General features: G+C 45.4%; 1 protein-coding gene across 1 annotated transcript; it reads left to right on the forward strand.

The window, feature by feature from the left end:
* Positions 1 to 866: 866 nt before the first annotated feature.
* Positions 867 to 10,371, forward strand: CHRNA5 (cholinergic receptor nicotinic alpha 5 subunit). Its single transcript, XM_021680619.1, has 5 exons — positions 867 to 1,013; positions 4,153 to 4,197; positions 5,453 to 5,562; positions 7,521 to 8,352; positions 10,210 to 10,371. Exons 2-5 carry the CDS (start codon positions 4,171 to 4,173, stop codon positions 10,369 to 10,371), a joined length of 1,131 nt encoding a protein of 376 aa, XP_021536294.1. The 5' UTR covers positions 867 to 1,013; positions 4,153 to 4,170.
* Positions 10,372 to 14,092: the final 3,721 nt, after the last annotated feature.

Below are 14,092 nucleotides of genomic sequence, written 5' to 3' on the forward strand. Positions count from 1 at the left end.
AAAACTCTCATTTCTTTAGAGGCTTAATTAAACTCAGTAGAAGTAGAAACATAACTGTGACCCGTAAATCTAACCAGTCCATGGCTATGGCATCTGGAATTTTTAAAATTTTGTTTCACTCTCTCTCTCTCTCTTTTTTTTGTTTCTCTCTTTTTATTTATTTATTTATTTATTTGAGAGAGAGAGAGTGAGAGACAGAGAGCACGAGAGGGAGGAGGGTCAGAGGGAGAAGCAGACTCCCCGCTGAGCAGGGAGCCCGATGCGGGACTCGATCCTGGGACTCCAGGATCATGACCTGAGCCGAAGGCAGTCACTTAACCAACTGAGCCACCCAGGCGCCCTCTCTCTTTTTTTTTAAGTGTTAGGCCCTGAGGTAATTTTATACAAATGTATAGCAAACAAAAAGGTACGACAAATCTGAATAATTCATTGAATATTTATATGTTCGTATATTAAAATCATGTAAGTTAAAGCTTGTTTATTTTACATTTACAGTTGATATGAATGAACTTCAAAGTATCTGTTTTCTAGGTTTGGAATTTTATGACAAGCAACCCCTCTAGCTCTGGTAACTTATTTAAAAGCTTAAAAGCTCTTGTTAAAATAGTCTGTATTAAGTACTGACTGTTTCCTAGGGAACTCAGCATATTTCCATGTGAGTGATCTGATTTAACTAAGAAATGTATCCAAACCACAGTGTCTCTTATTGATCATAAACATTTGTATTAATATTTTACTGTAAAAGCTCTATCAATAGTCTAAATAATAGGTTGGTTCTTTGATAAAGCCGAACATTTTTTAAAGTAGAGGTATTTGGTGGGAGACAAGCTAATACACTAACTCTTAAACATTTTTATACAGGATTAGCTGAACCATCCTTTGTTGCAAAACATGAAGATAGTTTGTTTAAGGATTTGTTTCAAGACTACGAAAGATGGGTTCGTCCTGTGGAACACCTGAATGACAAAATAAAAATAAAGTTTGGCCTTGCAATATCTCAATTAGTGGATGTGGTAGGTGTGCATATCATTACGTACTTCATTTCGTACAGGCTTCCTGGGAGCATCCTGGGTGCCCTGTGTTAGGCAGTGAGCATGACAAAGGTGGGTGAGACAGTCATTTTCCTAAAGGAGCTCAGCAGGGAAAAATTACTATACCATAGGCGTAGGAATACACTGCTTATATGATACTGTATAGTTTAGAAGTAATTTATTTGGTAATTATAATAGGCCTATTTTTAATAAGTTCAAAGATAGTAAACATTTTTTATGGAAGTTTCTCATTACATCTGTTTAAAAATATGATGTAAAAAAGTCAACATTTTAAAGCGAGGGAAGTAACAAGGAGCAGTATGATCACAGGCTTAGGAGTGACATGGAGCCTTTTTTTCAGCTGTTTAGATCAAAGGGTTAATGTTGGAAGCCACTCCCTGGGATGGCCGGGTGGGTCACAGAAGAGCCTACACACCACAGCGCTTTGCCCCCCAGCGTTTTTCTGTTGGAGAACTTTGCCTCTTGGAACAAGTCACTTACCCGTCAAGGCCAAATTTATTTGTCTGACCTGTGGTGGAATCTTTCCAGAGTTCCTAAGACAGTCTCCCCCGTTCACATGGCCCTTTGCACTTTGACGAGGTGCCCGTTACAGCGGCTGGTGCTCGTGCGCTCTGGTGTGGCATCCTCAAAGCTGGCTAAGCTTCATTCCTCAGCTCCGTCCCGGAGCCTAGCACAGTGTCTGGTGCACGGTAAGTGCTGAGTGAATGACAGATCTGATGGCAGCAGATAGGGTCAAGGCGGTGCTTTGGGAAGAGCCGTAGGACTGATAAATACACGGTCTTGAGCGAAGGAGGTGAGAAGCTTGAGAGGCAAGGTGGAGGCCAGGTAGAAGGAGTAGCACTGAGTAGAGTGGGACGTGTCAGGTTTTGAAGCCCGAGCGGTTACAAGAGAAGAGGAACGGGTCTGAAAGGTTAAATCCGTCGATATGGGGTAGGCCAGAGGAGATGATGCGTTCCACTGTGATAGCAGGTGATTGTGGTACATGGAAAAGAAAATGTTCCCGAGGGCCTTGGGAAATCAAGCCCGGCTCTGTGAGGAGAGAGGAGGCTAAGGATGTCAGCGTGGACAGCCTGGCCCAGGGCCGGGTGTTGAAAACGTGGGACCGAGGAGTTTTCAAGCAAGCAGGGGAAGCAGGAAGGTCCATCCTCGAGGAACATCTGTAGGAGGTGGTAGAAGGAAGGGTGGGCCAAGCAGGGAAGTTGGCGAAGGGTTGTTTCCTGAGGGAAGAGCCCAGAACACAAGGTCAGTGATGGCAATGAGAGGGAAGCAGGACAGGAGCCGGGGGAGGTGAGGCGAGCGCATGGAGAACAGAGGTCCCTGTCATCGTTAAGCTCTGTCCCCCTCGGTCAGCGGTCATGTTTGGGCGCTCCTCCTGGAAGTTCCCTCAGATTCCTGCCTTCTTTCCCATGTGTTCTCGTTCGCTCGCTCTTTCTTAAACCTCCACATTGGCTTGCTTGTCGGTTGCTTGTACGGTCAGGTTAAAGAAACTATTGTCTGCTCCACTTACGTGTAGTTGTTTCTCTGCTAACGGGCTCTTGCCTCCTGGTGCAGTCCTGCATTTGTCCTTGCTCAGGTTTGCGTCTGTTGCATCCTGAGTTGTGCTGAACACATGAGACATGCTTGGGAGACACCCAAGGGGTGACCTTAAGTTGGGCTGTACCCCCATATTTGGGGCCGGTTGTGAACTTAGGTATTCCTCTATCTGCGTGGAAGATACGAAGTATTGATTGGGTCCTAGCCCATAGTGCAAACTTTATGTGTGTTCACATTTTTCTGGGGAAAATGTCAGTAATTTTCATTATATTCTCAAAGATGACCTACTGCCTTATAGCGTTGTAGGCAATGGGTTTACCAGAACTTTCTTCATTGTTAATGCTTCTGTTTAGAGCATTTGGCGCAGAGACCAGCACTTCCTGTGGATGCTGCGTGACTTTGGGGCAGACAGTGGAGCCAGCAGGGTAGGGTTTAAACTCAGGAGCTTTGAATTCTAACGTTGGTTCTCTCACCAGTTGGTGGTGTTTAGGCAAGTGGCCTCATTGGGCTAGTTTCTATATTTGCAGAATCAGTGGATTTCAGTAGAAAAAATCTCTAGGTCCTTTCCAGCTCGAGTGCTTTAATCAAGGACAAATGCCGTTTGGAACCGGAGTGTAGGAGGGATGGCCTTGCTGTATTTCCCAGTGATTTTTCCCATGGAGGGACTTGACCGCTGTCTTTGTCCCAAGGGAGGTGCCTCCTCTGTCCTCCTCCTCTCTCCCGGGCCACTCACCTGCTGTTGGAAAGAGTTCCCTCCAGGCACCTAAGCCATTTAAAACCACGTCCTCTCTCCGCAGCGTAGGGATGGCCTCCTACTTCTGTGGGTCTCTGCGCTTAGCGTTATATCCTGCACACTGTGGTTGGTGATCACGATGGTCTTGTACAGGTCCAGTTGGCTCCATGATATTTCAGCAAAATGTAGTGGAAGAAATGTCACTTTAATTGGGCCTTGAGAATTCAGTGAAAAGCTGGTCTCAGCAAAGAAATAACATCAAGGAGGTGTGAGTACCAAGTATCAAAGACCCCAGTTCTCTAGAAAAGCAGGCTGTGAAAGCTTCTGAGGTTGCACTCAGGGCAGTGACCTCAGTAATTTTTCTTCATAGCAGCTCGTCAGAGATTCAGATCTGTGCTCAGCGGAGACATAACTACCCTTCCCCACATCGCAGCACTTTCAAAACCACGTGTTTTATCATTAATGGTGACTTACAATTCATTGTCAGCTTTTTCCTTTCTTAGTGCTAAGTACGTAAAATCATGCTGTGCCTGTTTCTTAGACCGTGTCTCAGGTTTGAGGACATAGAGTAGTTGAGACTGTGAGTGTTAAATTTAAAATGCCAATGGTGTACTCCACGGCAGTTTATCTGAAATACAGAGCATATTGAAGGGAATAACGTGAAATTAGGCTGGAAAAATGATCCTGCCCTTCTAGAGAATAGCATCGATGAGCAGGGTATAGGGACTGTACGGACAGGAATGTTTGTAAAAAACTGTGAAAATTCTTACTTTTTCAAGAATTATTGTTTCTGTACTTGAAATAATGAGCCTTATTTACACTTTTGTTTTATAGGATGAGAAAAATCAGTTAATGACAACGAATGTCTGGTTGAAACAGGTGTGTATGAAATGCAAACGGTCACCCGAGTGGTCCCAAGTGCTGTGACTGGAGGGTTTGCAGTACAGAGAAACACGAGCAGGGGGTGTCAGGGGGTGGGCAGGATGCGGGAGGGTGGGGGTCGATGGGGTTCCCGTGGAGCGGCTGCTGGGCACTGGGGAAGCAGCAGTGAGCAAAATGGGCAGAAGTCCTGGCCATCAGGGAGCTTCTTTCTAGTCAGGGGAAAGAAACAAGGAAGCCGTATTGTGCCTCGAACACTGACAAGCTTCACTGGGGGCAAGGATACGGGAGTGTTGGGGATGTACTTTTAAATAGGACGGGTGGGGAAAGCATCGCGAGAAGGTAATGTCTGAGCAAGGCTTGGAGGAGAAGAAACAAGCCATGTGAATATCTGGGGAGATGTGATCCAGGCAAAGAGGGACCAGCACATACAAAGGCCCTGCGGCTGGAGTGTGCCTGGTCTGTTTAAGGAGGGGCAAGCGGGCCAGTGTGGGTAGGGGTGAGTGAACCATGAGGAGGGAGGGGTGTGTAGAGGGGGTCAGAGAAGCAGTGGGAGGCCAGGGGTTTAGCAAACACCTGGGCCGCTGCCAGGATTGTGGTGTTTACTTGGAGTGAGATGGGAACGGGGGATGAATTATTCTTACGTACATAGCCCCTTTTGTACAAAGGACTTCTTTGTCTTCTGGGCCATCAGACCTATGTCCTCAGCTGCTGTTGTGTGCTTCCCTTTGCTCTTTCTTTATTATACCGAATTTTAATACCTACTACCACTTCCCTGACCCTAACTCCTAAAGGGCATGCATCCTTTTTTGGGGGTTCAAGTCTTAACATGATCTCAGAATGTCACTGCATGGAGGTTGGACAGGTGTTTACACCGTGGAGTGTGTAATAAATCCGGTTCCCCTGCAGGGACCAGTCCAGCCATTGACAATACAGCTGGAAAAGAGAATGTCTGCCTAAACCCGGTCCTTACATGCCCATGGCCGCAGCCCCAGGCCGCGATCGTTGGTGGGGGAAGAGGTGCTGAGCAGAGCACAGTCCTCACCTGTGTTGCATGAGGACCAGGGCTGGAGCCAGGGGACAGGGCTGCACTCTCATGCTCTTAAGAAAGACGTGGAGCTGAGTTTTCTCTATGGAGAGCAGAGATGCTCTCATATCTAGAACTTCTGGATGTGGTAAAAAGTATAGCTTTTACCATTCTTGACTATCGATGTCACTGCAATTGGCAATTGAGGCTGTTGTCTTTGTTCTGAAGGAGTGGACAGATGTGAAGTTAAGATGGCGTCCTGAGGACTACGGAGGAATCAAAGTGATACGCGTCCCTTCAGACTCTCTCTGGACTCCAGACATCGTTTTGTTTGATAAGTAAGTTATCTTCTAAATGCCACTTTGTGTTTTCAAAAGAAAATGCTTGCATTTTTATTAGGCACTAGTACTTTTTTCTTCCTTTGGAACATTGTTTAGCTCTAAGATCACATGACTTGATCATGTGTGTTTTGTGAACCTACACATAGGTTCTATGGATCCTCTCTTTTCTTGGTGCATTGTTTCCTGATCATAAAAGTGTTCTTTGATTTTTAAGACTTGTAGAACATTTGGGAAGTCCAGAAAGCTGTGAGGAAGTTGGGGGGGGGGTCACCTATAATCAATCCCATTGTCCCTGCACTTGGAGGCAACGTGCACGGTAGTGGACATGCACAGAGGACTCACTCTGTGTCTGGCCGTGTGCTCCGTGCCTCTCTGCTTTATGCAATGCCCACTGTTGTTCAGGTGGCATTGTTGACAGATGAACAGGTGATGGTGTTATAACCTCGTCCACAATCACACAGCTTCCTTGTGGCAAGGTGGGCTTTGCACGAGGCAGCCTGATGTCCTACTTACCCTCCGACTTAATAGACTACACATTTGGCAGATTGCCTCCTAGATTTGGGGGCTATTTTTATTTTTTATTTTTATTATTTTTTTTTTAAGATTTTATTTATTTATTTGACAGAGAGAGAGGCAGCGAGAGAGAGAGAGAGAGCACAAGCAGGGGGAGCAGCAGAGGGAGAGGGAGAAGCAGGTTTACCAAGCAGGGAGCCCGATGTGGGGCTTGATCCCAGGACCCTGGGATCATGACCCGAGCCGAAGGCAGACACTTAATGACTGAGCCACCCAGGTGCACCTGGGGGGTATTTTTTTTAAAAAGTAGTTGAAATCCTACTTTATGTTCAAATAAGTTTTGCTTCTAATTTTGCTTAAATACTGTATTGGAATTATCCCATGACGAGGAGTGTAGAGTCAACTCATCTTCATAGGCATCGTACCTAGATGTGTTTTGAGGATGGTTTTTCACTTGGGGAAAGGATAATTCTGGGATCGAGTTTCAGGTTTTCTAGGACCACCCGATGGCAAATCTGGGAATCTGTGCTTCTCCTAAAGCACTCTGTAGTATTTGCAGGAAGGCATTTGGCATGAAGACAGAGCAAATGCTATGCAAAAACATTAGTGTTTAAACACCTTTTCCCTGCACGCTTCTCCGTAGGTGAAGAGGGAAAAACCATCCTCAAAACACATCTAGGTACGATGCCATGTTACTCCAGGCCGCTGAAAACATGCTTCCATAAGCATGAGTCTAGCAAAAAAGTCACATGAGTTTTAAGATGAAAGAAACCAGTATTTCAAAGAAAGCTTATGTTGGTCGACTAATACAGGGTGTGTGCTCATAGAGCCGCAGAGCTTGAGAAGCACACGTAGCAGGCGTCCAGTGTTTGTGATGGAGGGGAAGAGCACTGTGCGGGGAGTCTAGGAACGTGGATTCAGGCTCTGGCTACTCTCTGATTGTTTAAATAGTCTAGTTATATTTCATAAGTAAGGTGAACTCTTTCAACCTCTAAAATGTCAGGGAGGGGCGCCTGGGTGGCTCAGATGGTTAAGCGTCTGCCTTCGGCTCAGGTCATGATCTCAGGGTCCTGGGATCGGGTCCCGCATCGGGCTCCCTGCTCCTTGGGAGCCTGTTTCTCCCTCTGCCTTTCTCTCTCGCTCTGTCTCTCATGAATAAATAAATAAATAAATAAATAAATAAATAAATAAATAAATAAATAAATAAAATGTCAGGGAGCTGTGAAATAGAGTTGGATCGTCAGTCTTGGAGAGGATGTGGAAGGAGTTCGGTTCTAGGAGGGTTCCGTATTTAAGGAAGATGGCCTTCGAACAGAGATCTCACGCATAATCACCTGCAAAGTGTCTCATGCTTTGGCGTGGGCTTGCTTTCACAGCAGGCTCGTGAAGTGCCGGCTTGGGCTGTCTCGTCTCTCATTGTCACGTGCGTGTGTCTGTTTCAGCGCGGACGGGCGTTTCGAGGGGGCCAGCACTAAAGCGGTCGTCAGGCACGACGGCACGGTGACCTGGACGCCGCCGGCAAACTACAAGAGTTCCTGTACCATCGACGTCACATTTTTCCCATTCGATCTCCAGAACTGCTCCATGAAGTTTGGTTCTTGGACTTACGACGGGTCCCAGGTTGATATTATGTTAGAGGACCAAGATGTAGACAAGAGAGACTTCTTTGACAATGGAGAATGGGAAATCGTCAGCGCCACAGGGAGCAAAGGGAACAGAACGGATAGCTCCTGCTGGTACCCACACATCACATACTCCTTTGTAATCAAGCGCCTGCCTCTCTTCTACACCCTGTTCCTTATCATTCCCTGTATCGGCCTCTCGTTTCTAACCGTGCTCGTCTTCTATCTCCCCTCCCACGAAGGGGAGAAGATCTGTCTCTGCACGTCAGTACTGGTCTCTTTGACTGTCTTCCTGCTGGTTATCGAGGAGATCATCCCCTCATCTTCCAAAGTCATCCCTCTGATCGGAGAGTACCTGGTGTTCACCATGATTTTTGTGACGCTGTCCATCATGGTCACTGTCTTCGCCATCAACATCCACCACCGTTCTTCCTCAACACATGATGCCATGGCGCCTTGGGTCCGCAAGATATTTCTCCACAAGCTTCCCAAACTGCTCTGCATGAGAAGTCATGTAGACAGGTACTTCGCTCAGAAAGAGGGGACTGAGAGCCCTGGGAGACCAGAGTCTTCTCGAAACCCACTGGAAGCTGCACTTGATTCTATCCGCTACATCACCAGACACGTCATGAAGGAGAACGATGTCCGTGAGGTCTGTGACATGTTGTTTACAGATGCGCATCTGCTTCTAAGTCTGGTAGAGTAAATGGCAGGACCCTCGAGACGACGCAGAGGTCCAGGGCCAGAAATGTTGACGTGCTGCTCCGTAGACGATCTTTAACCAAAGCTGGTTTCAGTTAAAACATCTGCATCAGGGCATCTCTGCTCGCCTCACTTCTCCATCCCCCCCGGCAACTTCTGTCATTCTCAAGAGTGATAATCCTGCCGTGGTTGTTTTATCTTCCATATCTTTTTGTCTGAACTCTGTGGTGATCTGTAGGCACAACTTGGCATGATCATTTATCAGAAGTTCTTTTATTTTTTAACAAATGAGGCTAATGTAGGCTTTGTAAGTATAGCCAAGAGATCTCTTCCAGAATATGTCTTTTTGTTGTTCATTTACAAGAGGATGTCAGTGAAATTAAAAGCAGTAAGGTATTCTCTGGTGTCATATATTCTATGTCCAAGTGTTCATGTGAAGTTTAGTAATAGTGCTTAATAATATGCTTAATTTGCTTAAAAATAAAAATTCATGTAAAACTTTATTAGAGAAAAATAACTCTCATTGGCTTCTTATTTGAGGTTAATATTTAAAATAAGAATTGAACATAAATACATTCTCCTAATGTGATATTAGGTTGAATTTTCTTTTAAAACGTCAAATTTCAGTGTCACTATTCTTTCTCTTGTGTAGTATTTGTAAAGCTATGAATATAGCATTTTCCTAATTGAATTTACTTTGAATAGTCCCATTAAAATTATATGAATTCTCATCTAAAGCTTTTTTAAATGGAAAAATTTCTAGCAGGTGTGGGAAGCATCAAAGCAAATCTGGTAAAATTACAGCCCTCCCCCCAGAAGGAACATATGACATATACTTCTGAAAAACTTCTAATGCTTGTCGATTTGTAAGGTTTCTATTTCATGATTAGTATGATTAGTTTATGAGGTCTGAAGCTATCGATGGAGTCTTAAAACATATAGATATTAAATAATGACTTGGATTGAGATGAAATTGAATAAATGTCTGCAAAGTATTGTGCAAAACGGCCAGTGCTCACCCCCCCTGGAGCCAGTAAATGGGTTTTATTTTCAGGGGGACTGAGACCATCAGTAGGGTGTTTACAGCCACCTAAAGTCCACATTATCCCACAGCGGGAGCAGAGCTCCTGTAGGGGACCTCATGCCTCACAAAGGCAGGGGCAGCCTCTGGTGCTCAGGGGCTGGTCTCCACCTGCCCTTCCTTTGAGGTCACTCAGGGCTGCTGAGCTCGCTCCCTGCTTAGGCTGCAAAACGGGATGAAATGAGGTCCACGCCAGCAGATCTGAATTCATGAACTTAGATTAAAATGGCCCCTAGGGAATCCAAAACCAAATAATGCAAGTTGTGGGGAGGGGAAGAAGATTAAGGGCTAATAAGTATTATTCTGAACCAACTTTTAATTTGACTTGCAATTAACCTTAGGCTGGGCTCTCTTTAAAAATTAAAATAAGTAAACACTACTGGGCAAGAATAAGTAACAGAAATAACTGTATATAATAAGAAAGAGATTTTTTTTTAGTTTATTAAAAAATAAGTAGTATATCCTATTAAAAATCTATCAAAATATGCCACGTGTGATATATTATAAATCAACGTGTAAATTAACAGAGCACGTAGCATCTCTGAGAGCCTGTGGAAGCTGTGTGTGTCCCAGAGCTCTGAGCACCGGCTCACTCGCTATTGTGAGCAGCGGCAGGAGGCAGAACCTGATCTGGCCCCTAACTCAGTGTGTAGTATCTTACAGTAATTACACAATTTTAAATTATGTGTTTAATGTGTGTTTTTTTCTTTCTTTTTTTTGCAACAGGTTGTTGAAGACTGGAAATTCATAGCCCAGGTGCTGGATCGGATGTTTCTGTGGACTTTTCTTCTGGTTTCAATTGTTGGATCTCTTGGGCTTTTCGTTCCTGTTATTTACAAGTGGGCCAATATCATAGTCCCGGTTCATATTGGAGATGCAAATAAGTGATACCTGCCCAGGGGACACAGTAGGAGTTTGGTTGCCAAAAGCACGTGTAACTCTGCTACCTATAAACTTAGAAAATGTACATTGTGCTTGAAATTTGACGCCAGCTCTAACAAACAGACTGACAGTTGCTAACACTGGTTTATCTTAATAGATCGCCCATTCGAACATTTTACCTGCATGAGAGAAGCACTAACTGACTCAACATTTGATCTAGAAATAGCAGTGGAATAGTACCCGAACTGTGCTAGTGAAAACCTAATGTTTGTATCCTGGCAAGTAACACTGGTTTGTAATCAACATGAAGCTCATCTTTTGATTGTGTTGGAAAATTCCCGTTGTATCTGAAGATTGATTTCAGGACTTTTTCTGCATTTGGTAAAGGTACACATTTTAAATCTCTCTCTGTCCTGTATCTGCAGCGGGAAGAGCTGACCTTGGGCACGGTGTCCTACTGCTGTATTAAATAAGCCAGCTACCTGGTACAGTAACCATTTCATGTGATGCTGATTTTTCTATAACCAACATTTTAAAAAGTGAAAAGTGGGAATTCCTTGAAGGCTTACTTTATTCCTTAGATGCTTTAACTGAACAATTGTTGTATTAACTATTTTTGTAGCTTACCGTCCATTGTAAAATCATACAATAGACAACTCCTGTGGACATGCACAAGTATCTCAATAATTAACAATAATTTCATCCCCCTTGTCCATATTTTCCATAATAACCATCTTCTATATAAATTGTAGCACTTCTGTATCCTTCATCTCAGAATAATCCTCTACAATGAAGTGAATCCCAGTTTTAAAACTCAAAACCTCCATGGATACTACCAAATCCTACTGTGAAGAAACCATCTTCCGAGATTAAAGGTGGTTTCTAATTAGGTAGAAGCACATTGTTACATATCTGTAATGTTTTGGATTCTCTCTTTCGTCCCAACAGTTACAGTGCTAGAGCCTTAGAGTTGTGAGGGCTGGTAGATGTCATGCAGCGGTAGCCTTTCACTGCTCACTCAGGACCGGATGGACTGTCGAGGGTACACGAGTTAGAGTCCCTCTCTCGTGCCCCTGTTCAGCTGCGACCCGGGACAGCACACCAACAGGAGCCCGGGTTTGATGAGCAACTCCTAGCTCTTGCGAGAACAAATGCCTTATTTATAGTAAGTAATCATCTAAGGGCAAGTCAGCGCTCTCTGGAAGATGGAGGGGATCCGTCTCATCTCTGTCCTACCGTAGGCACATGTTCAGTGTCATTTAACAGGTGAACGTTGGGTTTGCTGAGTTTAAACTGCCTGTTAGCTAGCTTCGCACGTCATCTCTCCGATTCATCTGTCTGCGTTACTGTTACTTAAAGTTTCTGTAAGTAAATAAATTTTACAGAAATCTTCCTTTGACTTACTGAAACGTGAGTCACCGCGGGCTGCAATTTTGTCAGTTTTATTTCTGTGTAGCCAAAACATCAAAATGCCCAGTGAGAAGATCAGAATGGTCTCTGGGAATCCTCGTCTCCTACCAGTGGCCAGTCAGACTCAGACCTGCGGTACAGGCGAGCTGCTTCTTTTTTTTTTAAAGAATTTTTTTTTTTTTAAGATTTTATTTATTTATTTGACAGAGAGAGACACGGCGAGAGAGGGAACACAAGCAGGGGGAGTGGGAGAGGGAGAAGCAGGCTCCCCGCCGAGCAGGGAGCCCGATGCGGGGCTCGACCCCAGGACCCTGGGATCATGACCTGAGCCGAAGGCAGACGCTTAACGACTGAGCCACCCAGGCGCCCCAGGCGAGCTGCTTCTTAATAATCTGTCTAAAGCAGTGGGCCTCAATCAGGGGCAGTTTTGCACTCGAGGGGACACTTAATTTTTGGAGACATTTTTGGTTGTCCTAACCGGCAAGGGACCGGGGTATGTCACTGGCATCTAGTGGGCAGAGGCTGGGGGGCCACTAAAGATCCCACGATGTACAGGACAGTCCTCCAGTGCAGAATTATCTGACCAGAAACGTCACTGCTGCCAGGGCTGAGGAATGCTGTTGCAGAGGTTCGTCTGCAGTGACCGTGGGGCCAGGCACAACCTCTCCCAGCAGTCACTCGGGATGCTGCAGGATACACGTGGAGATGCCCCGGGGTGCAGGCGCGGCCCCCAGACCCTCGGGAGACGGGAGAACCAGGGGTGCGCGGTCAGAGCAGCAGTGGGAGCGGAGCTGCTGAGACAGTACAAAACGTGGAGGAGGTTGCGGGCTAGGTAAGAGGGCCCTCAGGAAATCTCTTGTGATACCCAAACAGACGTTCCCATTTCTGAGCAGCCAGTTCCCCTGTCTCATTATGCCTCACCTACCGCAAAAAGGACAACAGTTTTCATATTTAGGCCATTTTTACATATTCTGTGGTACACCTAACGTTGCAGGAAAACTGTATTTTGACGTTTCTTTACCAAAAAGGCTGGTTAAATGTTCATTTATCTATAATAAATACTCTTGATGTTTTTCTTGCACGGATCTCTTTTGATAAAATCAAGACAACTGGATAAATAAGTAAGCCTTGAAATGCCAAAAACAATGCTGGTAGCTTGATGACAGAAAGTGTGAGAAAAGCCTAAGTATAAGACTTAAAACAATAAACGTCTTGGAAGAAAACAGGACAGATTCTTTACAACACCGGATTTAGCGGGGATTTCTTGGCTATCACACAAAAGAGCACAGATGACAAAAAACTGACAAACTGGAATTAATGAAAATTTAAAACTTCTGTGCATCAAAAGACACTATCAACAGAGTGAAAAGGCAACCCACAGAGTGGGAGAAAATATTTGCACATCACATATCTGATAGGAGGTTAATATCTGCAATATATAGAGAACTCCTAAAACTTTACAACCCAAACACCCAAACAACCCAATTCAGAAGCGGGAAAGGACTTGAGGAGACATGTCTCCGAAGAAGACGTACAGATGGCCGAGAGGCTCAGGAGAAGCAGCTCAACATGACTCAACATCACATAAATGCGAAATCAAAGCCATAGTGAGACACCGCATCCCATGCATTAGGATGGCCGTTACCAAAAGCCCAGGAAGCAAGTGTTGATGAGGACGAGGCCGGCTGGAGCCCTCGTGGGTGCGCGGGATGGTGCAGCCACGGTGGAAAGCAGTTCGGTGCTTCCTCAAAAAATTAAAAGTAGAATTACTGCAGGATCCGACAGTTCCAGCTCCGGGCATACACCCCAAAGAATTGAAAGCAGGGTCTCAAACAGATTCTCGTGCACCCATGTTCACAGCAGCCAAAATGTGGGAGCCACCCCGGTGTCCAGCGGCGGATGAATGGATAAGCAGAATGCACACACGGGCACCAGAGTATCACACAGCCTCGAACAGGAAGGACATTCTGACACCTATGACGCGGACGAGCCTTGAAGACAATATGCTCGGTCAAAGAAGCCAGTCACGAAAAGACGAGCACTGCATGATTCCACTTGTGTGGGGTACTTAGAATCCCACAAACAGTGGAATGGGGGTGCGGGGGGGAGGGGCTGGGGAGTTTGGGTTTCCTGGGACGAAGAGGGTCTGGAGGTGGGGGTGGGGGCTGCACAACAGCGTGGGTGTGTCCTATGCTGAACTGTGCGCCGAACAGTGATGAAGACGGTGCATGTCCTGGGTGAGTGTATTTTACCACCAGAAGAAACAAATGCGCCCCCTGCCCACGTGGGTCACCCTCTGGCAAACGTGGTGCGGTGC

Source organism: Neomonachus schauinslandi, chromosome 9 (assembly GCF_002201575.2).
Source record: "Neomonachus schauinslandi chromosome 9, ASM220157v2, whole genome shotgun sequence".
Taxonomy (NCBI): Eukaryota; Metazoa; Chordata; class Mammalia; order Carnivora; family Phocidae; genus Neomonachus; species Neomonachus schauinslandi.

Bases quoted from the DNA above. Each gene is read 5' to 3' on its own strand.
- CHRNA5 (XM_021680619.1), top strand. From the start codon at position 4,171: ATGACAACGAATGTCTGGTTGAAACAG. The intron at 4,198-5,452 runs GTGTGTATGAAA...TTTGTTCTGAAG, and splicing joins CGAATGTCTGGTTGAAACAG to GAGTGGACAGATGTGAAGTT. The intron at 5,563-7,520 runs GTAAGTTATCTT...TGTCTGTTTCAG, and splicing joins GACATCGTTTTGTTTGATAA to CGCGGACGGGCGTTTCGAGG.